Below are 27,472 nucleotides of genomic sequence, written 5' to 3'. Positions count from 1 at the left end.
ACTGTACTGACAAAGAACATAGTGGCACAAACTCGTGAAACATCTAATTTCATCAAGTAGTGTTTTACAATTTAACTATAATCTGAAAATCTTTTTCAAGTGCAAGCTGGATTGATTATGGTTACTTATTTTTGCAATACATTTTATGTGCTTTACTACCCAACCCTGTCAGTAGTGTTGCCAACTGCTCTCAGCCACTGTTTCTGGCTGACCAGACATCAGCTTTCAAGTGCTGTGATCATTACACAGCCTCCTGATCCACACATTAAAGCAAAGGTGGCTATAAACTGATGTGGTGAGTTATTATTCAAATCTCCTGGCATGTAATTTGATATCCTCTTTAACTTATACATAGGTGAGCTGCTGCACACAGGTTCAGCCACCACTTAAATGACCACCAGAGCTGTTGGAATACTTAAATATTTATCTGAATTATGTTCCATATACGAAAATCACCAGTTTTTAGGATTACTGTTATAATGCCAAAATATTTTCAGTTGGAGCATTCCTACAAGTATCTAACATTCTTTCTAAACACTTCAGTAAATATATTAACAAAGGTTTTTCTTCCGGCCCACAGGTAAAATATCTGGAACATCAGCAGGTGATAGTATGTGTATATGTACCAGCAAATATTCTGGTGTATTTACAGCCTGTTTGTGAGTGAGTGTGTGTGCTGACAAGAGGTTTACACCTTTCTGATGACCTGTATTCTGCTTTCCATTCTCTCCTCGTTATTGTTGATATGTGAAATTACATGTGCTTTTGACGACAACACAACAAAAAGCCTCTTTTTGCACTAATTCACAACCTTATTGTACATTCATGTGTGAAAACGGTTTTACAGCTGTACTTACTGTACTGTTCTTTTACGACTTTTCCCTCAGTGTTCCACTTTGTGGACAATCCAGTGAAAATAATGCTTTATTACCAAAGCTCTTAATTAAAAACAGTAAAAGAAAAAGGCATTCAAGTAAACTGGACTCTAGCAACAAGCTGCTCACGCTCTTCACAAACCTTCTGTTTTTATATTTATGATTTCCAATGACTGTAATAACTTTACTGACCTTTGGTTTGAACGTTGTAGCTGCAAGAAGTAGAGCATATTAGGAGTATTTGAAGTTCAGTTATCCATTTCGATGTGAACGTCGGTACCTCATATGAATTGAGAAGTTCCAGTCAGTTGTCAGGCTAAAGGGCAGCACCAGGTGCCAGCCAATCAAGTCTCCTGATTGAGCATGTGTCTGATCTTGTGATTGTTACTACAATATATATAGTGACCAAATCTGTTCTAAGAGGACAGTTAAAACACAAAATCTGAGAAGCAGTGGATTTTTGGAAAAAGTGACTTGTGGAATGATATTTTCTCCCTTATTTTCTCAAAGGATGGTTCAATAAGGACAGATCAAATGACTGGTTGACAGAAATTCATTGGTGTACAATAATTAGAAAAAGATTGTTGTACAAAGAATTAGAAAACAGCTGGTTACGCTCTGATGCTGCATCAAGACAGAACTTGACATGATGGATGATAGGAAAGGCCTGGAGTCTAAATGCTTGTAGTGGGCTTCTGTTGAGGCTCCATCTTGGGAAAATCGAGAAGGTGGGATGGGCGATGCATTGTCAAGAAGGAGAATAACAGCAGAACTAATATTGAAAAAAGCAGCAAAATTGACTGATTGGTTGGGTGAGAAAGGAAGCTAGAAGATAATTTGACAAAAGCAGTGATGTCATAATTAATTTGGAAGGTTTGACTGCGTGGAAAAGGAGGGAGTGGCAGGGAAGCAGAGGGAATACCCAAGTGGCAAGAACGAGTGAACAAAATGGATCCAATTTCTCTTACTGAATTTTCACCAAAACTTAATTCCGATGTTTCTTGTGTTAAATTGGCTTGTAAGGGACTAACGGATGCTCCTTTCCTCAGTTTCTCCTGCCAGTTAGACTCACCAGTCATTTTATTCAGCTGGGAACCTTTTGAGCAGACATGGCTGACCAGACACCTTGGGGCATTTTTACAACTGAAAAGCAACACCCTGGTCTGAACTAAGGTTCATGTCTGTGTTAAAATGTTCAGACTTGGTCATGTTTGGTTTGTTTTCACACTGGACTTTGTCCAAGTACAATCAACTAATTCAAATTACATACCCACATCCTGTTTTTGTCAGAGCGATGTGCACCTCAAACCTGAAACAAACACCTGTCTCCAAACCTGTCTCCAAACCAATCAATGTAATCACTACCTGATGCACCAACTTCAAGAACAATAGTCAAGGCTGGAGCTCACTAAGATAAATACCTGCATTATACAGAAACAGCACTGCAACCAACTGGAAAGACATCAACTGTGAACCATCCTGTGGGCTTTGGCAACTCAGAAGAGATAGCTTAGAGAGTCAATTACTGAAGATAAGAAAACCTTCCTTGCCAATTGTGCTGCGGTCTAATTTTCCTCTTTCTGGTTTCCGATAGCCTCTGATAATTGGTTCAAATGTTCAAGCCACCAAAAATAAATTTCACACCAGAAAAAACTGAACTATGGTTATTTTCCAAACAGAGCTCATCTTTTTATATATAATTTTTTTCTTGTCAGACCAGATTTCGGGCTGTTTGCTCTGGACATTTCACAAAGAGCAGAGACCAAATGATTTGGATGTGACTGCATCTTTTTGACTCAGACTCTCAAACAGACCATGCAACAGTCACCTTCATTATCACTGTGCCTGACAACTGCCACAACTGTACCCACGGGCTATACACCCTCTCAAACACCAGTTTAACCCCTAGTATTGAGTATTTTACTCACTTTTGCTGAGTATTATGTGTTAAAAGTAATGATACCATCCCCCCCAACACATTTGCCATGAAGGCATGAAATAGTGTCGATCTTCCTGTCTGTCTTGCGGCAGAGCGAATGAGTGAATCTCCTGAAATGTCGAATCATTCCTTCAGCTATTCTACATACCCTCAGCACAGTCAGGCTCTGCCCTGCTGTTTTATTGCTTCACAATAGTGCAGCAAGCAGACAAAGCAGGCTGTATTTTTCCAGTCAATTTTCATTTCAGAGGCAATTCTTGCCAGGAGGATGAATTCTCTTTCACCTAAATTTTTCAGAAAGCAGAGGGAGCCACTGCATTTTTTTCCTGGAAGCACTAGTTAGAGACAGGGAGGAAGGCTTTCTCAGTGTGGGGCAACTGACGTGTGATTCAGCCATGAAAGAAGACGACACATCGAAAAGGTTTACTTGACTAGCTGGAAATCCTTTTGTTGCTGTTTATTACAGTCAAATCTACAAAAAAAATCTACAAGATCTGAGCAAGAGCTTGAGTTCAGAAGTGATAACAAAGGCAAAGACCTAGCAACATAAATGTGAATGTTTCCAACAGACGGTTATGAAGTGCTACCGTGTTCCTTTTTACACCTGACAACAGAAGCAGCACCAAGTTCTCAGCATGAGTTTTATTTGATGCCTCCTTCTGTCTGTCGGTGTGTCTGCGTGTGTGTATGAAAAAGAGATAGAGACAGTATTTAGTATTAGAAAATCATGTAAGACAGTTTGAAAAATACTAAAGACAACACATGACAACGTTAGAATTGATTGCTTTAAACAAAGTAATTTGATGACTCATTTTGCGTGGGAGATGAATACAAAGCAGGAGTAAGAGGAGGAAGAGAGTTGCTTTGCATGAATTATACAAACTCTTTTCTCTGCCATGTTTTTCATCTTCCACTTGTAAAATTAACCTGGCTGCTTCGCACAAATTGTGTTCTGAGGTGATTTTAAACAAACAAACCACCTCTCTGTCAGGCGTTCCTCTGCTCATCTGCGCTCGGTCGCTTTGGAGAGGGTGCCAACAAATAACTATCATCACTGAATGGAGTGATGTTTATCAAAAGCAAATACCTTCATTTTGAGCCTCAGCACTGTCCTGTCAGCTCTCAACTTTTGCACAATCTGGAAAGTGTTTTGACAGTTCCAGAGAATGTGCCAAAGTGTAACAGACGGGGACAGCGTCACCTACTTGCTACCAACAAGCCGACACTGAGGACTAATCACAGTGTCACAGCTTCACAACCACAGTGTGACACACTGATGTAGGCTCACATTCCACCCAGCTGCTCAACAAAATGAAGCTGCACCAACCGGCTAACCTGTTTTCTCGAGGACATTTGTGGTTTGAACACTGCATGGCTCTTAACAATTCCTCACAGTGCTCCAGCCTGTTAGACTGACACTACAGCACTTTGTAAGAATTGATTAATCCAGCCACATATAGGTGATTTGAAAATGTGTCAGAAGAAAGACAGAGGTGAAGGCAGCAAGTGAGTTGAGTGATGCACGCATGCTGTGGTTCAGATTTGACCTGATCATCACCACCATCTGCACCTGCAGCAGCTCAATCAGCTCTGACACACAGCTCGAAGAGGCAGTTGAGATCTTTTCCAACCATAAATGCACAATATGCAGCAAAATTGTTCTCGCTCATCAGACACACTGATTTGATGCTCATTTATTTAGATTTGGATTGAAAAGGGATGATCTTCATCGCTGACTGCTTCCAAATTGATTGTATAAATTCACTTCTAAAGTTTTCTTTTGTATGAAAGCAACATATTGACACCTGACTCGACATTCATGGGTACAATGCACATAAGTATTTTGGCTTTCCTTTTATACCAATTTCCCAGAATGTATAACGCTTGTCCATTTGCCAAGTTCGGATGTTTAAGATATGTGGAGATGGATATGCCAGGCAGTCAATATTTTGGAAATCATCCAAAGATCAACAAATCTTCTTGTGGAGCTTCTTGCTTATAAAATAAATTAGTCTTCCTTCAGTCTGACTGTGAAAAGCCCCCTCTATGGCCAGCAATTGACAGTTTTAGTCTCTTTTATGTGTGTGGAGTTTGCTCAAAAAGTGTTCTGTCTTGCAAAGCCATGGCTCATAAAGATAAAGAACAAAAACACTTTATACAGGATGAATGAAAAGTGCACTACAGCATTTCAGCCCTGTTACTCATCTTCCAGCAATCTGCTATTTCAGGCATATTTAAGTCAGGCATTTGAGTCAGTTAAATGAGTGTGAACACTAGAGCGGGTACTGTACAGTTAATGGTGCTGGGTGGGTTGAGAGCTTTTTTTGGCATCAGTACCACCATCTAAAGTGCTTTCAGTACCTGATTTGACTACATTACGCACAGCCATATCAGCTAAGATGGAAAGAAATGAGAAAATGTCATCGCTCTTTTGTGTGCTGCTCAAAGTTTACAGGCACAATCCATTAACTTTAATTCTTGTGTCTGCAAAGGCAAATGTGAGAAAACACACAGCAGTCATGACTGACAGGCGATTAGTCATATAAAAGAGAGAATTAAAGGTGGATCCCACTGGCATCACAGTGAATAAAATCCTTAAAAAAAAGACAGGCCTGCAGATGCATACATATATGTATATAATGAGGAGCATATCCTACTGATTGTGCAATGTTCTCACGTTTTGTTTGGTGTTATAGTGCCTCCTAGCCTGGATGTGCAGAAACACGGACATACCAGCAACAGCGAGCTAATTATTCCGGCATGTTGAAGACGTGTTTTCGCTCGGCAACATCTTAGCAGAATTGTGATGCTATGAAGTCTTGCATGCTCAGAAGGTTTGGGTGTGCCCCAGTCTCTGTAGTGAGTAGATAAATGCAAAATCCTGCATCTGAAGAGCATGAGTCTAGTCCAGCTGCAGTTAGTGTGTGGCATAATACTGTCCTCCAGTGGCAGGATGAGGAGTTGCCACTGAATAAAAAAAATAACTACCACAGAGTCAAAACGTTTCAAAAGACCAATGTAGTTTCCAATAAATCTGATTTACTATAGAGTTCTTCTTCTGTAAAGATTAAAGTGCTCGTGTAATGGACATTAATGGCAGCTAAATGGAAACTGACCACAATGGATACTGCCTGCCCACCACCATTAGAATATTTTGACATGTATTTGTTATTTGTGAATATCTTTCAGATAATTGTCAGTGCTTTTTATTCCAATCATGATCCCTGCATTTCCCTTTTACACACATCCAAGCAGTTGATATTTGAAGCACATACAAGATGTCCAGAAAGCAGCTGCCAGACTGCAGACAAATACATCCAGGAAGTCTCACATTCCCCATTCCTACATACACTGGTTCCCCATCAGCTTCTGAATCTATTTCTTGTTACATACAGACCTGTATGTTCAAGCCTCTTCATGTGTGAAAGGCTTACTGCAGCCCCACAAGTCCTCCGGTCAGGCTTTGTTGGTCGCTCTTCGATCTTGGCTCAGAATAAAAGGAGACTCAAATTTGTGACCAATTTTGTAAAGCTTTCTTTATTTGATTTAGTCATGACATATTTGTGTCGGGTTATTGTTTTCTTATCATTTTTGTTGCTGTGAAGCACTTTCTGTCGTATGCTCTTGAAAAGTCCTCTTTAAATAAAACAACACCTTTGCTTTGATCAGTTCAAAGGGTGAATTTTTCTAGATACTGTTTCCATTCTGCTGATATAAAGGTGGGTAGTTATTAGACTGCTTGACTTTGCAACTCCTAAAAACAAAGTTGGTGAGTGTAACAGACTGTGAGATTCATTTAAGAGTTAAAGGCTAAACAACTTTCTGATTTTACTTTTTCACTGTCATTTGAACATGCTTATAATGGGGGATTAAACAGAAATAAAGACTTGATGCGATCATTGATTTTCTTTACTGCATAAATTGTTTTGGTCTGGCGTTCACTTTATTGGATTGGATTACTTTCTCGTTGAAGTGAGTTGATGTGACTTTAGTTTTGAATAGGGCCATTTTAGATGAGCATTACTGAACTGAATGTGGAGATTGAATAAGGACAGTTTGACACATGGAGCTGCAGGGATCAAAACACTGATCTTCTGATTAGAAGATAAGCACTGTTGTTTTTTTGGGTTTGGCACAAAAATGACACCAAGTAAGAGTACATGGCGGTTTGATCTTAAGTTTAGTCAGAATTTCTAAGTTCCAGAGGGAAAATTCATCTTGAAAACAACAAGAAGTTGCTATTACTTCCAACGCAGAAAGTCGGAGGACCCTCAAAAGTTCCAATCCAGACACATAAAAGTAGTGATGGGTGTAGAAGAAAACTGCTTCTAGGACTAGGATTTCAAAGTTAGCGTCTCGTGCAAAGTACAAAGCAAGCCTGGTCAGTAAGCAAATCTGACGAGCAACCGGAACATTTAACTCTGGTGTGACTTCATTCACAGCTCAAACATCCTACTTCTGAGGCAAAAGAAGAAGAAAGCAAGTGTCATGGCATTTTGTGAAACTGCCATGAAAGGAGTGATTATCAGCTTGAACAGTTGACAATGTCTGTATTTAAAGGCTGGAGGGGTTTCGTGTCAGAGTTGTACACAACTGTTAGACCCGAAGCCCACGTCTGCCCCGTGCATGGCAGTATTTTCTACACTTAGAACAGCTGTGTGATTCTCTAGGCTTTAACAACTACTTGGCCAGGGTGTCTTGTTTTAAAAAAAGACCCTCTAATGTCCACTGCTTACTCTCCCTTTTTCTGGGGTATTGATGAGCTACTAGTCCCATCAGCAAAAGACATAAATGTGGTCCAGACATGAAAGATACTTCTCGAAAACATTCACGATTTATGTCCCTCAGCTCAAATTGACTTTTTGTTATTTGACTAGATCTTTTGTTATTGTGAGATTGAAAAATCTTCAGTAGCAGCAGAACATGGAAACACTTGAATACCTTAGAAATTGCATTGAATGAGTAAATGTGCTAATCAACGTTGACCTTGTATCAAAAAGTTTAATTTTTCAGTGAAGGTGCAGCCTGTGTTACTCTGATTTGCTTTTTTGATTCTTCTCTTAATGATATTTTTCCAAACAAATAATTGAACCAGTCAACAGATTTCAACTTTGATGTGTCTACAGCAGTTCTTGCTTGATTTTTCATTTTTAGCCACATCACCCACTAGAAAATATCTATTGATTGATTCAGACTGTCTCTTGACGCAGTGCAATCAATTCTCTCATCTCTCGGGTGCGGTGAAATGGCTGTAGTCGTGGCATGAGTAGTGTGGGACCCTTTGTACCCGTCACATCCCATATGTCTGGCAATTCATCTTTCCGTTAATACCATCATCTCATTAGTTATTATTCGCCTCCACTGCACAAGTACAGTATCTCTTACGTGATTAGAATAAATAAGAGAAAAACTCTATGATGACATTACTTAAGGTTCATTCTTATTTAATATTTTCTTGTAACTCTCTCTGTTTAGAATCTGTTGCCCTCAAGGACTCTCTGAGCCCATTGGGTAAAAATTAAACATAATCCTCATTCTGCTCACAAACTCACATCTCAGCTGGAGAGATTAAATTTTGTGTTAAATCAATGGCTTTGCACGTAGGCAGGTAATTAATCATTTGTTGAGTCCTCTCTTTGGCTTTCAGTCCGCCCCCCTCGGAGACCCCTGTTTAAAAAAAAATAGAAAAGAAAAAAAACATCTTGACATTTTTGTAATTACACCCTTTTGTCCACAGTGCAAAGCAACTAAAGAGCTGTTGACAAACCGAGGGGGGTCACATTGGAATGCAAAGGGCTGTATTTCACTTCCACCAGTCTCAGAAGTGACTTGTACATAAAATTATAGTTTTCTAAGTACTTTTTTTTTTTTAGATATTTAAGATATGAGCTTGAGACAACAGGTTTAGTCTCCTGTGCCTCATGAGCACACCGGCTGTTATTTCCGTGGTGCACTTTGAATCAGTGATAAAAGCTCAAAGCAATGTCTTCATTCCCTGTTTTATCAGTTAGATTTTGTTTAAAAGGTTTTCTGTGGTACTTGTAGTGATGTTTTACCTTAAAACTTATCTAATCCCTCATTGATAGTCGTGTCAAATCAAAGTATAACCTCGCTCAGTTATCCAGGTTAAGGTGTCACAACATGATGAAAAATGTATTATGGCCTTAAAATGACAACACGTGACATATATTGCCAATATTTCTTTTTTCTTTTTTAACAAAAACTAAGTCCACCTCATGATCCAGCAGCTTGTAGAAGCAGCTTTAGCAGCAATAAGTTGAAGTAATGGTTTTCTGTGTGATGTTATCAGTCTCTCACATGGTTGTGGAGCCACTCTTATCTCCAGCGTTGCTTCAGCTCACAGAGGTTTGCAGCATTGGTTTCTGCACAGCTCTCTTAAGGTCCCACCACAGCATTTCAGTCAGGCTGAGGTCTGGACTCTTACTGGACCATTGCAACATCTTGATTCTTTTCTTTTTCACACATTCTGCTGTAGATCTGCTGCTGTGTTTGGGATCATTGTCCTGTTGATGAGCCAGTTTCAGCCCAGCTTTATCTGTCAGACAGATGGCCTCACATTTGACTCTAGAGTAGTCTCAGTGACTGCAAAGTGTCAGGTTTGCATGGGAATTGTCAGGAAGTGCCAAAAATCACAGGGATGATGGGCCTTCTTAGCATTAAGTCATACAAAGACTCAGAGGTTTCAAAGGGGGCAGTGCATGGAGATGTGAAAGACTAAAAGATCAGGCAGGCCTAAAATGAGATGTCATCAGAAGATAAGAGCCCAATCAGCGAATGTTCTGTCAATAGAAGCTCATCTTGTCGTGTCTAAGGATGTGTTGCATCTCTGTCGCATCTCAGGAGGGAATACTCAGATTATGATTGGAAAAAAACAAGTCTAGAGCAGCAGCAGTGGATCAAAACAAGCTTAAAACACAGTGGGGGGGTATTCCAGTCTGGAGTGGGACACCTGCAGTGACTTCACACCGACTCACTCCAGCTGTTTTGCGTCTTTGTGCAGCAGGATAATTAAGTCAGACACATCTCAAAACTTTGAATTCGAACCACCAAGAAGAGCAGACTTTCTCAGACTTTCCTCCACAGTCACCTGACCTCAACCACCCACAGATTCCTGACATGACAAGAGGTCCTTGGAACAATATCACATCAGGCTGGGATTACTCGACTTTTAAAGTTTCAACAAATATTCTTTTCTTTTTTTCTAAATCCTCAACTCTATGGATAACCAAAATGAAACAGATTTTTTTTTTTTTTTTTTTTTTTTTTTTTTTTTTTTTTTTTTAAATGGGGTTTACCTGTGTAGCAATACATCTAACTAGACCGATAACATCTATACTACCTTAGGATTCTTATGCAAGCAGCTTCACAGCGACATGCATATCACATTTTACTATGACCTCTCAATGTATTTGATAACTAATTTATGCTCCAGGCTAACGATGTAATCAGTTCCACTGTGGTTTCGCCTCCTGAAAGGATTTTAAAGCAGGAAACCTTTTGCTCATACAGACCAAAACAACCTATAATTTGCAACCTGTAGTGGTCATAAGAGCAGCTGTAAAGATGACATCCATGACAATGACAGTTGCACTGTAAAATCGTACATTAGGCCTTGATTATTTTCCAGGACCCCAAGTCCTGTTGTGTTGACTTTGTCCCGAAAATTACAAGATTTATTTACATTTGTTTTGTTGGGCCATGTTAGCACTAAAAAGTCATTTTTGTTTTAAATAGCCATCCAGTTCCACCCTCTTGTCCAAATATGTTCACTTTTGGCTCCAAAAGGACCAGCAGCAACCACATGTGGAACTTCTTACACAGAATATAGTTTGTGATCACCGTAAGAGACAAACTGTGACTACAGCGGTTTCAAAAAAGGTCAAAGTTGTGGACTGACATTGCAATCTAGAGCCAAGCCTTTAGCATGCCCACAAAATCATACACTTGACTGATGGTCCTGTTAAAGTTTACCTGCAGAGAGGAAAATATTCCACGTGACATTACTTACAGCTACTAGCATTAGCATGGAAAAGCCTCACTCATGAGTCTTGAATGCTAATGTTGTTTATCAGATGCTCTTCACCTGTAACTTGCTCACACCACTCAAAATAAAATAAAAAATCAATACAGTTAACTGAATATCAATACATGATGCCTAACAGCACTATGCACCATAGGCATAGAAAATGAGTGAAAATGAAATCCACACAGAGAAAATCACTTGTATTCAAACAGGCGTGCGTTCAGGATGCAAAGTTATGCATGGCATAATTAATTTGCCATTATGGCTGGATAGATGTTGCCTTCCTGATGCAGACGACCAAGCCATAATTGCCTCTGGTGTTGAATTCACAGCTTTGCCTCATTACTGAAACAGATGCTAATTTGGCAGAGCAGCTTCAGGTTGACAGGTGTGTGGATGGTTCCACTGTGTTGAGCTGCACCTAAAGAGTACTGAGGTGGGGAAATGAGAAGCTGGAAGTACATCATAATATGCGGAGGCATGAGGAAGGAATATTTTTCATTTTTGATGAAGCGTCTTTAAACGATAATGAATTGAACCTGCGATAATTGGTACGGGAAGAGCAGGAGCCTTAGTTGTTCAGGAAAACAGAAAAATTATCTATTTTTTGACTAAATTATTTGTTTCTGGACCCAATTCTTTTCTGTTCTTCAGTTCATTAGGCTAATACTCCTTGCATAGTTGAGTAAAAACAATCACTGCCTCAAAACATCAGAATCAGTTTCTAAAAACATGTTTATTTACTTGATGATAAACTCCATGAATATATTCAGTACAAACAGCTATTTGAAAGCAGATTCTTGAAGAGAAGCTACAAAATTCCCTCCCACACCATCATTTCAGTCCTTACTGTACATCTGAGTTTCTTTGCTCTGATTCTTGTGGACGAAAAGTTCAGAGTCAGTCTCTCGAGCTTTTTACACGTCTTCACATCTTCTTCATCCGTTTTTTGGGCCTCTGGTTGAAGACGGGAGAGGCTCCCATCAGGGAGTCGGGTGAGTGTGAGGCGTAGCTGCCCTCAGACACTGCCCCTCCCGGTGAGGGTGCCATGGCTCCGGACTCACTCATGGTGGACATGGGCCCCCCCTCCTCGAACACGTCTCCACCCAGGACCCCGTGATGGTGATGGTGGCCCGCACCCTGGCCTTCCTCACCATCCTGCGGCTCCATTTTTACCTGGGGCCACAGAGGGGAGATATTGGCCACGCCTCCACCTTGAGAAAGAGGCAAAATAAAAATGGTGATTTTAAAAAAAACATGACCACCTAGAAATGTGACCCCTGAAAGCCTGCAGGAGGACCAACTCGAGGAGCCACAATCACGTGAGAATCCATCACGCCAGGTTTTAAACACAAAACTTCAGAGCTATCAGCAGAATTTAGCCTCTTACTGAGTCAGTAAAGACTTCTATTCACTCACTGGCTCCATTTGTCAAACTTCACTGATCAACCTGGTCATGCACATATGTGCATGTGCATATATGTGAGCCAACCAAGCCCGTTCCCTCCTGTGGGACTCACTCTCCAGCAGGTCTGCAAAATTCAGCCTTACCTTTTTCAACTTTTGTAATGGATTTCGGAGTGTGCCAGGAAGTCAGAATAAAAAAGGAACCAAACAGGCTAACAAACCACTCGCTTAACATTTAAAGTGATTACTACATTTTTAACCCACTCAAGTTAAAACCTCATGGTTGCATTTAGCCAACGTTGGCGTTGAAATGATGGAGGGCTGTATAGTGATTGCATAGTCATCTTCCACTACAAGGTGATGACCACAGAGGTGTTCAGCATTTAGACTGTTGATTACATCATACAGGTACTCATTATACCCATCAGTGTTAACACACCGAATCACTCAAAACAGCAAGTACAGCAAGTGTGTAGCTCCTGACACACAAAAAAATGGACTTTTAGTCATTATTAAAACATGTATTTCATTTTCTTATATAAAAGGACTGACATGCACATTAAAATCAGATTAGGTGGTAGTTTGCCCCAGGTATGCAGGATTATCAGAATCGTTGACACATCCAGCACACCGCGGCGTGGGAACTGCTGGCTGAATGAAAAGCTAAGTCAGTGAGATAAGGAGGAGATCCTGCTGGTCTCTCATTTACCACCAACAGCTTATCATTAGCTAAAATCACTCGCTGGCTCGGCCTGCTGAATGACAAATTTACAGCAGAACAAGACAACATTAGGTCAATCTATACTGGCGAGGACTCAAAAAAAAAAAAAAAAAAATCAATCACTGACTTTTGAGTTTTAACAGCCTTGAATTTAATCTGAGAAAACAAGTTCTCTAATTGACCTGAGAAATCACTAAAAGAAATGTAGTTGCATGTTACCAGACTAACTCCCACGGAACACTTTCCATATTCAACATCGCCTTTAACCCATTAAGACCCGATGTAACACACACACGTTTTCCCCTTCAAACCTGATGTGACCTCAGAGGGTTTTATGGGGTGATGTGGTGAATGTGTTGGGAGCTACAAACGCATCTATGATGTTTACTCACCTGGGCACAGGGACAGAGAACTTCTAAACAGAGTGGAGGAGATTGGATGTGAATTGGGTGCGAGTTTGAAGACAGCAAAGGAACTTGGAAGTGAACTCTGCACTGCCCTCTGGTGGATGTATTATCTAACAACTGTGCCGACATAAAGCAACCATGGGCGCATGTGGGCAGTGACAATTGCCAAAGTCTGAATCAGACGTACCTATTTACGTACATAAAGGGAGCATAAATGAGTCTTAATACTTCCCAGCATACTTTGATGAAAGTTACTCATGTAGTACACTTTTACATAATTGTGATTATCTGCACTACAAATATTTGCATTTCTTACTTATGCTCAAATATTGTTTTGCCTAACATTTTAATCCTAAAATAAAGAATGAAAGGATGAGGTAATTTAACAGTTTTTCTGCTAATTTCAAATAAAAGTGAACATAAAAACAATCAAAAGTGGCTGCAGCAAAAAAACATGACGGCCCGCAAGTATTCCATGTTTGTGTGTGGGGAAACAAATCAGTTTCTCCTCCATTCAGTATTTTTCCATGTTAAACTGTCTCCTGGTTTTCAGAGAATATTTACTGTACAGAAACGGGTTATTGGTCTCATATTAGTCTCGGATAAAATAATGGTGAATAAATTAACTAACTGCACAGATCAAATAATGTGCCTGTGAAAACAGGCTGCAAAATTCATCTGGAAGGTGCCCCATTAACTGATCCCTGTATGAAACATATTTACAATTTCTATACAGGAATCCCAGCGATTTGTACTAATAGCCTCACCTGAAGTATGAGGAGAATGGTCACTATCCAGGCCTGCAGCCAGCCTCTCGGCATGGGCCCCGAGGACCCCCATAGGCAAAGCCTGGTCCCCAGAGGCTAGGTCGGCCTCTGGTTCCTCGCTAACAGGGAAGGAGATGTCACTCATGGGCTCCTCTTTTATCCTTGGGGGCTTGGAGTCCTCCAGAGCCTTCTCTGGATTCACCAGCCGCTCATATTCCTCCGACAGATCCTTACAGACCTGGAAGAGGGAGGTTTGTTAATCCTGCTTTTCTGCGGTACTAAAGTGCAAAATCTGAGCATTGATGGTGCTGAGTAAGTGTTAAGAGCTACTTTTTTTTTTTTTTTTTTTTAGATGAATCCACAAAAACAAAATTGAACTGTAGACTAGTTAAGAATTGAAGTGTAAAGTACCAAACCAGTGAGGGAAGTAACTGATAAAACTAGAGATAATAAATACATGGATAAATCTCTGAGCCTTACCTGCAGCATGTAGCTGTGATAGTCCTTGATCCTCACTTGCCAGAACCGCTGCAAGGCGAGCACGCTGCCAATGCCCACCTCATGGAACACTTGCTCCACGACATCTGGAAAGGGACTGGCTCCCAGCCGAGCCTCGCGGTCCACCGCCACCCGCAGCAGACGAGTGAGTCGCAGGTAATGCTCATGGACCAGGTCAGTCAGGGTCTCCAGGACACTCTCCTGAGCACACTCAAAACCAGCATGGGCCAACACTGTCGCAACGGACTGGTAGAGGAGCTGCCTGCAAGAGGGCCCACTCAGTTCTGTGACCGGTTCACCTTTACCTCTGATGAGGGAAATAGAACAGATGAAAAAATAAACTGGTTGATAAATTACCTTAATCTCTGAAACAATTTAGCAGCTACTGTAGACAGACTTACTTATAGAAGTCACTCTCAGGGTCACTATGGCAGAGCTTAAAGGGCTGGCGCGGGACTTTGCTGTCCACGGGTAGGAGATCATCTGGCATAACAGGTGGGGTGGGAGGACGAAGGGGCAGGTTGGCATCAGCCTCCTCCATTCGGCTGCCACCTTCAGAAGATGCAGAGCTCTGACCCTGAGCTTGGGCTGCTGCCAGAAGAGCACGGAGGCGGCGGGCGTGCTGACACAGCTGCACAGTGTGGATTGTGAGACTGCACGGCTCTGAGGGGACGTCAAGCATCGTGGTGGGCCTTGGACGCTGGGCTGAAGGCTGGTGCAGAGGAGGGTCCTGCATCTCCACGGAGCGAAACTCTCGCTGGAGCAAGTCGAAGGAGCTGCGACTGGGGGGAGCTCCTGCAGGTCCTGGGATCTCACCCCAGTAGCGCATCATAATGACTAAGACACAGGTTGGTTTCAGACTTGGATCAGAAGCTGAAAACATGCGAAGGGGACAAAATGTATAAGTGACAGTAATCACAAGGACAACATTTCTTTTTCCCAGAAAAACACTGATACAAGAATCTTCTCACTTAGATTACTGTTCTTTCTGTTATAAAAGTGGGTAAACTGCTTTCCATGCAATTCGAACAACAAACCGTACAATCCCTTCAACACATTCAACCATTTCAAATCCACATTTCTTGTTATATTTGAGGGCACGCTGACGAGTCCCTGGTTGATTTAAGAGCAAAATATGCCAAAAACTAAACAATCCCCGCGCAATTGATCAAAAATTATACTATGGAAAACGGACCCAAATCGATGTTCTCCATTTTAAAATCTGTAATTTCCTGATGATTCCCACATATATGTGATCGATTCCTCAAAAAAAAACTGCATTCAGTTCATTTCGACTGATCTAGTGATTAAACAAGACATCTTAATCATTATCTAACAGATTACTGGAAAACAAAACGGATGGATATATAATGTGTCCTATGTTTGCCGAATTGAGTTAACCACACTGATTTGTTTCATATTTGAAATAAAGGCGTACGAAGTTTATCTGTTTGTCGAATGACAAGAAAACAGATAAAATGTCATGTGCCTGAATGAAACTTCGTGCTGCGTGAGCATACAAAAGCATGAACGGAAACAACTCAGAAGGGAGTAGCAGCTAAGCTATCAAATGGCAAGTTAACTTTCTAATATGCACATTTGGCTAGCTAAATACACACATTGACTGAAACGCATGATTTACCCTGAGATGGATGAAACTGCGGTTACTTAATGCCACTCACTTCTGTATGTTTAAAGGAAGCTGAACGGAAACTAACCGTTTTCGTCCTTGTTACAAAAAACCCCATTAAACATTTGAATTCGACATTTAGTTCCGCATCAATATTTTTATCTAGACTGTGGAAGCTTCTTATTAATATAGACTAGAGGGATTTAAATATGTCCGTTTTATTTTTTTTTAGTATTTTTTTCTTTATCAGTTGCTTTTGTAAATTTTTAAAGGGTTACAAGACCCGAACAAATTTAAGAGTTGCACCAAATAAACATGGCTGCCTCCCCGCCAACAGACGTGAGCGTGAAAAATAAAGATGAAGAAATAAGCTCTACAGTGAGAAGCGACGAGTGTTCGGCGCCAAAAAATGGAGGCGAACAAACCGAGAAAGAACTACATAAAACAGAGACCGAGGAACCTTTCAAGAAACCTGCCCTTTTCTCGGCGCCTTCTGTCAATAAACGTAGCAACGTTGCAGCTCCGTCGAAACCTTCATCAGCTGAAATAAGAAGCGTGAACGATAACAATAGAAGTCATGTTGTGGAGGCAACCAGTGACGCCTCTTCTGATGCAGCTTCTGAAGGTAAATCACCAGAAAAAGGCCAAGAAGAGGACAAAAACGGCGAACGAGACAAAACCGAAGCTCCAGTTAAACCCAAAGTAGAAGCCAAGTCGAAGGTGCGTCCTGTCAAAGGGCCCCCAGTAGGAAAGTTCCCCCCCGTCCCATACACAGAGCCTCCCTGGGGCGGCACTCCATCAGAGATCCCTTATGCTCTTGAGATCCTGAAAAACGGTGCCATAGTGGACACGGTGCCCCTCACTCACAGTAGCTACTTCGTGGTTGGTCGTCTACCGGTGTGCGACGTCTCCCTGGAGCACCCGTCCATCTCCAGGTACCACGCGGTGATCCAGTACCGCGGCCAGACCGGAGAAGAGGGCTGTGTCGGGGAGGAGAGAGGCTTTTACGTCCACGACCTGGGCAGCACACACGGCACGGTGGTGAACAAGAATAAGATCCCCCCGAAAACCTACATTAGACTGCGTGTGGGGCACGTGCTGAAGTTTGGGGGGAGCACCAGGCTGTTTGTTCTCCAGGTAAAAGGTTTACTTCATCTTTTGAGATACTAAGTCCTAATTGAATGGGCCTCCATTTAAAAGAAACTACTGTACTCTTTAAAAACCTCTTCTTGTGTAATCTTGACCTTATACAGAGGCTATAAGATATATAACGTGAGTGTAATATAGTATAATTTACATTACTTGATTGTAAAAGTTGGTTATTTAAGAAAGAACGGAAAAGACAAAAAACATGAAAGATGTTGTTGCAGCCTGCTCACCCATCTTATGCATGGACACAAATCACAATTAGTTCAGTTTAATTGAGCACCACCAGCAAATTGTGGGACTGAATCTAGTCTTTTCTTGCATAAAGAATGTGTTAAATGGTATGTTAAAGAAAGCACTGGAGCACCTGTCTGTAGTATTTAAAGAATTCAAGCGGCTCTTATAAAGGCTTACTGAGCTTAAATGTTACTGAAACTCGGTGTGATGTGTTGAAGAGGAAGGTCCACTTGTTGTCACCTCAGAAAAATGATTATACTGAAGGAAAATACTGAATGAGGGTCAAACAATTTCAACCCACATATTTGTCATGATGGGAATTATTGTTTCTTTCACTTATGTTACTTGAATTGAATCTTGTTTAGCTCATTTTTACCAAACGGCTTAAGAAGGGTCGATACCAGTTGGGTGGAACAAGAGTTTCAGTTAACTCAGTCACTTCTTTTTTTCTTTTTTTTGAAGGCACATGAAACCATGTCAGGAACTTCTTCTGTTTGCTGCCTAATAATGTTGCTGATACATATGTTTATAAATGTATGTGTTTAATAAATGTTTGATTGGATGAGTATTTTGAGTATTATAAGTAAAGGTTTAAAAAAAAAAAGTTTAAAATCGGTGCTGAAGTGATGGAAAATTAGTCACTGCTTGAATTTGTTCGATGTTTGGCTTAAAAATAGACTTCCTAAAAATCAAAGTACGTCAGGATGTTTCAGCTTTGCTTTTTTTCCACAGGGCCCAGAGTTCGACGAGGAAGAGGAGTCTGACCTGACTGTGACGGAGCTGAGGGAACGAGCCCGTAAACAGAAAGCAGAGCTGGAGAAGAAGATGATGGGAGACTACTCTGATGAAGAAGAGGGGGAGGAAAAGGAAGGCGAAGACAGCAAGGACCACAAGAAAGTGTCAAATGATGACTCCGGGTGCACATGGGGGATGGGTGAGCTGTTCCACTGTGCTCTCCTGGCAGGATGTTTGTGTCAGACTTCTCTTTAGATGAAGCACAAGTTAATCCCCCTGTTCTTTCTTCCCCCCCCCGCTGTGTCCATAAATCCATCCTGCAGATGAAGATGCAGCTCCAGAGGAAGATGAGAATGAGGAAAACCCTTTTTCAACAGAGTTCCAAGAAGACCAGGAAGCAGCATACCTGAAAGATCCAAAGAAGGCTTTGCAGGGATTCTATGACCGAGAAGGTGAAGCTCTGCAGACTTGCTGTTTTTTTTCTTCTTGCTTTTGAATTTCCACTGACGTTCTAACCTGGATGTTCTGTTTCTCAGGGGAGGAGCTGGAGTTTGAGTATGAAGATAAAAGTCACGGCTCCTGGCTCTGCAGGATAAAGTAAGGGACCTGAAGTGTCTTCTTTATGAGTTTCCTTCTAAAAGATTCCAAAGTGTCAGCAGAGTTCATGTTCATTCTGCTTACAGGCTGCCGGTGGATGATGCATCGGGTCGTCAGCTGGTGGCCGAGGTCACCCACACTGGGAAGAAGAAGGAAGCAGCCATCCAGTGCTGCCTTGAGGCTTGTCGCATGCTGGAAGCCAGAGGGCTGCTGCGGCAGGAAGCTGGTGAGGACTCAGCCCGCGGACGACCTCCAAGAAGGCCAGAACTGATTGTGTAGATTTCACTAAGTGTTGTGTGTTTTATTTTCAGTGTCACGCAAGCGTAAGAAGAAGAACTGGGAAGATGAAGACTATTACGATAGTGATGATGACACCTTCCTGGATCGGACCGGCACCGTGGAGCGGAAGAGGCAGGAACGGATGAAGAAGGCGGGAAAGATCGAAGAGCGGCCCGAGACCTACGAGTCATTGGTAAACATCTGTGCCTTTTAACCTTAAACTAGGGTTGTCCAAAAGAAAGATACTAAAGACACTAATCGATAAGAAAAAAATGTCTTTAAGCAGACATTCATTTGACTCTAGGATACTTTAATATTCCCTTTTTCTCTCCTCACATTACTGCACAAGCTGCTCCACCTTGAAGTAAAGAACTGTTAAAATGTGAAGTGGGAGGTACGGTCCAACAAAGCTGTTGTGACCCAGTCACTAAACCTGTAACTGGTACCACTAAACTCACCACACCACACCTGTAGTGGGGTGCAGAACTTTGAAAGCGTACAGAAATGTTGCTGAGACAACTCAGTCTGTTAAAAGACTAAATCAGTCCAGTCGAGTGCATCTTATGCTTATTTCTGCATCTTTCTGTTGCTGCAGATTTAATCATCTGAAAAACAAGATACTCAGATTTTCTTGGAATTCCTTTCTTGAAGAGTGTCCAAATATGAGTAATTTGACTTTTAAAGCTTGTTTAGATGTCTGGATGGTTGTTCATTGCTCTGCAGGTTGCCAAACTGTCTGCGGTGGAGAAGGAGCTGGCAGAGACTCAGACAAAGCTCAATGCTGGTAAAGGAGGTGAGTCACTGTCACCTGCTGACAGATACCGCAGCACGTAAAAAGTCTTGGCTCCAACTGGTCGGCATGCGTAACTTTCATTCCTCACAGACTCTTCGGGCTCTTCTGCTGAGGACTCACTGGACGCCTTCATGACCGCAGTTAGAAGCGAGGAAGCGATGGATGCTGTGGAGCGCAGGAAGCTCCACGTGCACTTGGCAGACTTGCGTAAAGATGCTCAGAAGCTTCGTAAACTGGTGGAGCTGACGCGGCCGGCTCAGATGCCCTCACTACAGCCTGGGTTAGACAGCAGCAGAGCTACACAGTTCTCCTTAAAATCAGAGTTTATTTGTGCATTTTATTTCCTGTAAATTTGATCCCTGTTGGGAGTTGTTTATCTCATTTCATATAAAGCCATGCTTAAAGCTGTGTTTCTGTGACAGTGGAAGCTCAGAGCCTGAGAAGCCTAAGAAGACCTTACCGTTGTTTGGAGCCATGAAGGGAGGGAGCAAATTCAAACTTAAAACTGGAACCATCGGGGTGGGTGCTCCAGAAACCTGAAATAACCTTTTTGCCTCGGTTACCTGCAGCTGACGCTCTTTTCTTCCCTGCAGAAGTTGCCTCCTAAGCGGCCAAACCTTCCAGCAGGGCTCTTCAACATGAAAGAGCTTCCGCCGTGTGGGGAGGAGGAGGAGGAGGAGGAAGAGGTGGATGCAGCAGAGAAAAAGGAGGGTGATGGTGATGAATGTGGAATTGCTGAGTCCAAACCTGAATCTGAAGACTCTGTTGCATCCACATCTAAAGAAGCTGCAGCTTTGGGGCGTCTGAAAGATGAGTCAGAGGAGCCCAAAGGTAAAAATGGCTCTTTATGCCTGATAGAATCTGTAGGATGCTGCTTTGATTTTTCATTTTCAAAGTACATACAGACACTTTCAGAAGCATTTTACATTTTACTCGGGGGCAGTAAATAACACACACAAGCAGCACAGATGGTGATTTTACACTTATTTTAGATGGAGCCAAACTGAAACTGTTGACGCTCCATAAAGGAATTGTGGTCTTGAATTTTCAGCTTTCAGGACATTTAAACTAATAAGCTTTCCAGATGAAGTTATTTATACTAAAGCATATGATTTAAAAATGCTCATAGCAACCTTAATGTTGTCACTCTTTGCTCTGATATAATGTCCACAACTCACATTTGTTTGCTCTTTTTATATTCGTATTTAACTCTTGACAGTAAAACATATGTGACATTGTTGCCAACATTACACAGAATAACAGAGACACAAAGGAACGTGTTCAGGACTCCCAAAAATACACCAAAGCTGCTAATCAACAGCCGTTACAACAAGGAATGGCAAAACAGGAGACCAAAAAAATCTTACTTACAGGCCAAACTTCCAATTTGCTGATATTAGATTTATGGCTCCAAGTTGAGTTCTTAACACAATGTTTGAAAATTGAACACTTCTGGGTGGTTTTATCATTACTTATTTTGTGTTTGCTTGCTTGACCTCGTATTAGTTCATAGCCACAAACCGAGGAGGAGCGATGAAGCCGTGCGGCAGCTTCCTCTGCGTAGCAGGAAGTCAGCAGCCCCCAGGAGTCCAGGTGTGTCTTATTTTCTTGCTTTCAATATTTGAAGCGATTTTCTACCACAAGTAGAAGTTCCTGTAAAGGTGTGGTTTTAGCAAAAGTCATGAGATCAACATGTGAGCCATGCATGAAGCAGCAGCCCGAACATTTTTCTATGAAGCCCCTGAAGTTGTCTTGAAAGAGACATGAATGTGACTGTGAGGTCATTTTAATCCCCAAAAAACCCAAACCAGCAGTATTTGCTTCATGCTCTCATGTGCTTTTGATACTCAGGAAATGAATTATGATTCCATTAAAATCTACGCTTCACTCGTTGGGAACCGACTGCTCCACAGGTGAAATGTTGGCACCTTTCATTCACCTTACACTGAGGTCTGCCCACCGTTACCAGCAGATATTACCATGGTAACCATCTGTTTGGCTAAAACATTAGTCGAATCTGTCCAACCTGATGAAGATGGGGAGAGAAAAGGGAGCTGACGGTGGAGAATGCAGTTTGGATGAGAATGAAATGGTGATGCATTGATTGTTCAGCAGCTGCAGAAATGGCCAGTTTTTTTAGTTTCTGACTGTCAGGAATCCAGTTTTTTCTTTCGGTTACATGTTCACTTGTTATGTGTTTGAAAATGATGTGTGTGGAGGAGGCTACAACTTAAACACATGACTCGTTCAGGTCCAGCTGTCTGCTTTAGGAGACGTCATACTTATATACAACAGTTAAGACTATCGCGCTTTAATTCAAAAACATTCGCCTCTGCTTCAGAACAGCGTGAGCAACGCTCCCCTCTGTCAGACCCACCCACACATCCTGAACCTGTTTCAAAGTGTGTGCTCAGCTAATGCGTATCCTGTCAAAATGACAAAATGCATTAAGAATTGTGTTGACTTCACAGATGGCTGGTCCTCATTAGACTAGTAGTGAGAGTATTTTATACAAAGAAACACACAAACGGCAGCAGAATGACACCCAAAAAAAAGCCCTCATACCTCACATGAACACACAAGACCTCAATAAATGAACAGATAGATGAATGAATGATCATGATTTACCTCATAGTAAACTCTAAAAGACACAAACGGTCTCATGTCCACTAAATTACTTTTATGTAGCACCTTTCAAGTACAAGGGGAACCAGCCAGAGCACAAAGATGAGAATTCAGTCATGGGAGCAATAAAAGCAATGACTTAAAGAAAATAGATTCAAACTATACAAAAGACAAACAAAAGCTTTTTAACATGTAGCTCACAGGTCTATCAATGAATTAAGAAGATGCTCTTTCAAATAGGAGAAGAGAAGAACTTTTCAGCTTCAGTTTAAAAGCAGAGATGTTGTCGGTGTCCCACATCCAAACGGGTCGCTGCTTCCACAGGAGAGGAGCCTGAAAACTGAAGGCTCTGCCTGCCATTATAGTCGGATGGTTTCTGGGAACAAGAAGTAGACCTGAGTGCTGAGAGCAGGAGGATCTTTCACATTTGTAGGAGCTAGGCCATTAAAGGCTTCATATGTGATGAGAAGGATCATAAATCCTATTCTAAACTTTACAGGGAGCCGATGTAGAGAGGCCAAAACTAGATGTGATCTTTTTTGGCAGTACCGGTCGGTCCTCTGAGGGAGTGACTTGGACAGCCAGCTGGTGCTCCAGCCAACGTGACACATGCATGGACCAGTTTTTCAGTGTCGCTTTCAGACAAGATGCTCTTTGTGTCATGCAGATGAAAGAAGGCGGCTCCAGAGACCCAACGTAAAAGCTCAGCCACGCTGTAAATTTGACATATTTAGCAAATATTCAAATGGCCCAAGTTTTACCAAATATTTGGTCAAATGAAACATTTCTTTTTATTTCATAGAATACTGAGTGGCATTCGAATAGAGCCAAAATGTGTATGCTGCTTCAATTTAAGTGGAGACTTTGTTGAAAAATGCCATTTTCTTTATTTTTAAGGCTGTAATTTAGAAAAATAACTTCTCTGATCTGGTGTATAACGGGGAATTTATTTTCCTCTCACAAAGGGAAGATGCAGTTTTTGCTGCTTTGCAGAAACTCTAAAAGTTAAATAATAAATGTCTGATGACGTGCAAAAAAAAATTAGAAATAGTGTTTTTTATGCTAACGATTGTTCATAAAGAGCTCAGAATCAGAAAAATTAGGAATCAGCCTTGAAAAGCGGTGCATCTTTAGCTTTAAACAGTTAAAAAGAGAATCCTGTGACCTTTCTTTTTTAGCAGCTTGGTCTAAGATGAGCTCACTGTGAAACTGCTGTTATGCTGAATCCAAAGCTGTTTTTTGGCCCATTCATGAAAGAAAACCAGCAATAAAAAATTCCAAAACCCTTCAGCTTCAGATCAAGTCATTGACATTGGAGATTTGTAGTTATTATTTTTACTTGCAGTGGGGATATCTGTTAAGTATTTGGTTATATGGAGGTGAAATGGGATGAGAGGTCAGTCCTCACAGCATGACAAAACAAATTAGCCCAAAATAACCATCACGTGATGTCATGTTGATGCAGTGATACACAGTAGCTCATGTACTGCTGAACCAACTTTAATATACTTTAACTGTGTCTCCACAGAGTCCACAGCAGAGGGTGAAAAAGAGCCACCAGCAGACCCCAGTCCCAAAAAGAAGAAGAAAGTTATGGGCCCCAGCTTGGTAGGTCCCGCCACACAGCATTCAGTATGTATGTGTATCATCCAGTGGGCGTACAGTTTAAAGTGATTTCCTTTTGTTTGTTTCCATAGCCACCAGCTCAGCTGTCAGGGCAGTATCCAGAGGATGACCCTGATTATTCAGTGTGGCTTCCTCCTGCAGGTAAACAGCCAGCATGCAGCTGATCAGCTGACCGTGTCCTTAAATCACAGTCAAGCTTATTAAGCAGCAGTGTCTTTAACCCTTTGATAAGTTCAAGTTGTTTAGGTTTTTTTTTTTTTTTTATTTCTTAGAAACAAGCTTTTAAACTTGAGTGTTCCCGGGCTGCTGAGCTCGAAATGAAGTGAGGAACAAATATTTTCCTGACAGGATGGAGAAAAAAAATAGGCTCTCGTGGTCCATTCGAACAGCCAAAATCACAACGACAATTTCATTGTTCCCTGAGGAATGCAGATCAAAGTGACTTGAGAAAGATGAGATAAGCTTGAAAGAAATCAACTCTGAAACAGTTGCCAGACTGGGCTTTTATTCAGGGTCAGATTTAATGGTGCAGAGCTGCGATTATGTTGCTGATGTGGTATGCAAACATGCACGTCAGCAGCTCTGGAATGATTCACCACTTGAGTCGACGTGTGTTTTCAAAACATCCCTTCTCTGCTCTCTCAGGTCAGACCGGAGATGGTCGCACCCACCTAAATGAGAAGTACGGCTACTGAGGGGGGATATAAGAGATCTCCTCTACAACCTGCAGCACAAAGGCCCCTGTTTCCCCAGCTCTGACCATTAACCCCATCCAGCCATCCCCGTCCTTGCATGTGGTTCGGTTCTGAGAGACGAGACTCTGGGCAGTCGTCCTGCTGGCACTTCTCCCCCGACAGTAATCGAGACTGCTTGAATTCCTTTTATTTGAATTCGAGCAGAAAATAGGAGGAGGCAGAGCAGGAGCAGCAACTGATCTGAATTCAGCTTTCTGGTCTTTGGCTGCTCCTCTTGCAGTTAAACCAACATGACATCCAATCTGCATCCCTCCCTTGTTTGGCTTCAGTCGATCACTGGCGTAACCTTTTTTTTTGTTGTTGTCCGAAGCAGGGAGGGAGAACGAGAGTGAGAGCATTGAAGCAGCTTTTCTGACCATCTGGACACTTGGATGGCTTACTGGATGAAACGTAAGCTGATAATGACTCAAGCTAAGTGGAGTGTGTGTTTCTTTCTGCACACGCAGACACACACTCAACCCAACCTTCTCAAAGTTCTCTTTTTAACAAGATTGTCTTCATGAGCGAGTCAGCGGTTGGTGTGTTTGCTCGGAGCAGGATTCCTCGCTCGTCTTGGTCTGCTGCCACACTTCCCAGCCTCGCTCCCGTTGTCTTTCATCACAACACGAACAGCAAATGTAAACTGTATTTTGTAAATGTATAATAAAACTGTCTGTACATAATGCAAATTGTTGCCAAAGTCTCACCCAACAACTTTGTTTGTTCTCTCTTTGAAGCTCCTTCACACTTGGAGTGTGTCTCTAGGTGTGATCTGGCACAAAGAGTCTCGTAGTCTTTGCTGTGACCGACTAATTTGTGATAGAAAGCAATCTTCCAGTCTCCAACCTGAGTGGAGCCCTGTCCCTCCACTCAGCAGATGAATGTGATAAAACCTAAGCCAGCTCTCTTAAAAAAAACGTCAATTTCAAATGAACAAAATGTTTCTATTGCAGCTTTCTTTCTCATTTTAACTGGTGTGATGGCTCATGACACTCATCTGATTAGATTAGAAAAATGACCTTTAACAGTATAATCAAAATCACATGGATATCACTCGTTAGTGGCAGCTGTAGTTCTGCTTCCTTCTCTCAGCACCACTAATTTCATCCAGTGTAGGTTTTCGTTTTCTCCAGTGTTTCGTGGCGTTTTCTGAATGAAATAAAAGATCTATTGAAGGGTCTGTGTATATATAGGGACATGTAGTGGTACACATTATAAACTGCAACCAACTGCATGAACCCACAACAAACTGCAGGAGCATAAACAGAACTTCTGTGGGATTGAGTGAGTCTCTGGCACCTGCGCGTAGAAATCATCATCTCTTACTGAAGAGAAGGGAGGCATTGTTGAACTGTCATTAAATGCTACGCCGTCAGTATTCCAAGGGAAGCTGGTTTCATGAGCTCAAACCCAAACTCTAAAAGTTGGTACCGTGTAAAAATGTTAATAAAAACAGAATGCAATGATTTTATGATCTGATAAACCAATATATTTATTCACTGTAGAACAAGTGACATATTTTAATATTTCATTAAAAAAATATTAGCTCATTTTGAATTAAATAGCAGTAACGGGTCTCAAAAAAGTTGGGACAGGTCCATGTTTCCCACTGTGTAGCATCCCCTCTTCTTCTAACATTTGTGAACATCTGGGATCTATGAGACCAGCTGCTGGACCTTTGGGAGAGGGATGTTGTTCCATTCTTGTCTGATTCTAGCTGCTCAGCAGCTCAGGATGGGAGCACATGTTGCTCTAAAACCTGTTTATTCCATTCCAGATGTGCAGGTTTCCAGTTCCATAGACACTAATGAACCCCAATACCACCAGAGGTGAAGGCTTTGGAACTGAGCGCTGATAACAAGCTGGATGGTCCCACTCCTCTTCTGTCTGAATGATGCAGCATACTTGATCTCCAAGAAGAAAAAGATTTCTAGATTCATCTGACCTCAGTACAGTTTCCCACTGCCTCAGTCTGTTATAAATGAGATTTGCTCCAGAGAAGATGGCAGTATTTCTGGATCATGTTCACATACGTCTTTTTCATTGCATGACGGAGCTTTAACCCCCATCTGTGCATTTCTGCATTAGTGCTGCCTGAGAGCCTGAAGATCATGGCATCTGATATTGTTCTTCTGCTGTGTCCCTTGTTCACAACGATTTCTCCAGATTCTCTGAATCTTTTGATGATATTTTGGCCTGTAGATGATGCCCGGTTGCTAATTAACCTAATTAGTTACTTTTTAAAAACTACTTCCATCCTCCACCATATCTGAACGAGCTGGAACAGGTTCTGCTTGAGGATTAAAACTCTGTTAACCACTGTCCTTAACGTTTTTTAGTTCTTTGACATATTAAAGCAGTTATTGTTGCCAAATTAGGTCCAACTCAATATTGAATAATGAAACTGTTATC

General features: G+C 41.6%; 2 protein-coding genes across 4 annotated transcripts; one reads left to right on the top strand and one right to left on the bottom strand.

The window, feature by feature from the left end:
• Positions 1-11,579: 11,579 nt before the first annotated feature.
• Positions 11,580-16,382, bottom strand: supt7l (SPT7 like, STAGA complex subunit gamma). 3 transcript variants are annotated; one of them, XM_072365724.1, is made up of 5 exons: positions 16,301-16,382; positions 15,060-15,531; positions 14,641-14,965; positions 14,161-14,398; positions 11,580-12,072 (listed from the first exon to the last, which is right to left on the bottom strand). In XM_072365724.1, exons 2-5 carry the CDS (start codon positions 15,488-15,490, stop codon positions 11,786-11,788), a joined length of 1,281 nt encoding a protein of 426 aa, XP_072221825.1. In that variant the 5' UTR covers positions 15,491-15,531; positions 16,301-16,382; the 3' UTR covers positions 11,580-11,785. The 3 variants fall into 3 exon arrangements, with proteins under 3 accessions (XP_072221825.1, XP_072221824.1, XP_072221823.1); XM_072365723.1 differs by lacking the exon at positions 16,301-16,382 and having other exon boundaries at positions 14,641-14,920; positions 15,060-15,639; XM_072365722.1 differs by lacking the exon at positions 16,301-16,382 and having other exon boundaries at positions 15,060-15,638.
• Positions 16,383-16,584: 202 nt separating this feature from the next.
• slc4a1ap (solute carrier family 4 member 1 adaptor protein) lies at positions 16,585-25,743 on the top strand. Its single transcript, XM_072365962.1, has 14 exons — positions 16,585-17,425; positions 18,404-18,605; positions 18,730-18,858; positions 18,943-19,003; positions 19,090-19,229; positions 19,315-19,475; positions 20,006-20,075; positions 20,166-20,355; positions 20,498-20,594; positions 20,669-20,906; positions 21,582-21,668; positions 24,229-24,308; positions 24,398-24,467; positions 24,972-25,743. The coding sequence occupies exons 1-14, from the start codon at positions 16,604-16,606 to the stop codon at positions 25,019-25,021; spliced, it is 2,397 nt and encodes a 798-aa protein (XP_072222063.1). The 5' UTR covers positions 16,585-16,603; the 3' UTR covers positions 25,022-25,743.
• The last annotated feature ends 1,729 nt before the right edge of the window (positions 25,744-27,472 follow it).

This window comes from Leuresthes tenuis, unplaced genomic scaffold (genome assembly GCF_036924035.1).
Source record: "Leuresthes tenuis unplaced genomic scaffold, fLeuTen1.0.hap1 SCAF_15, whole genome shotgun sequence".
In the NCBI taxonomy this organism is placed as follows: Eukaryota; Metazoa; Chordata; class Actinopteri; order Atheriniformes; family Atherinopsidae; genus Leuresthes; species Leuresthes tenuis.
This window is presented reverse-complemented; position numbering and strand designations above follow the sequence as displayed.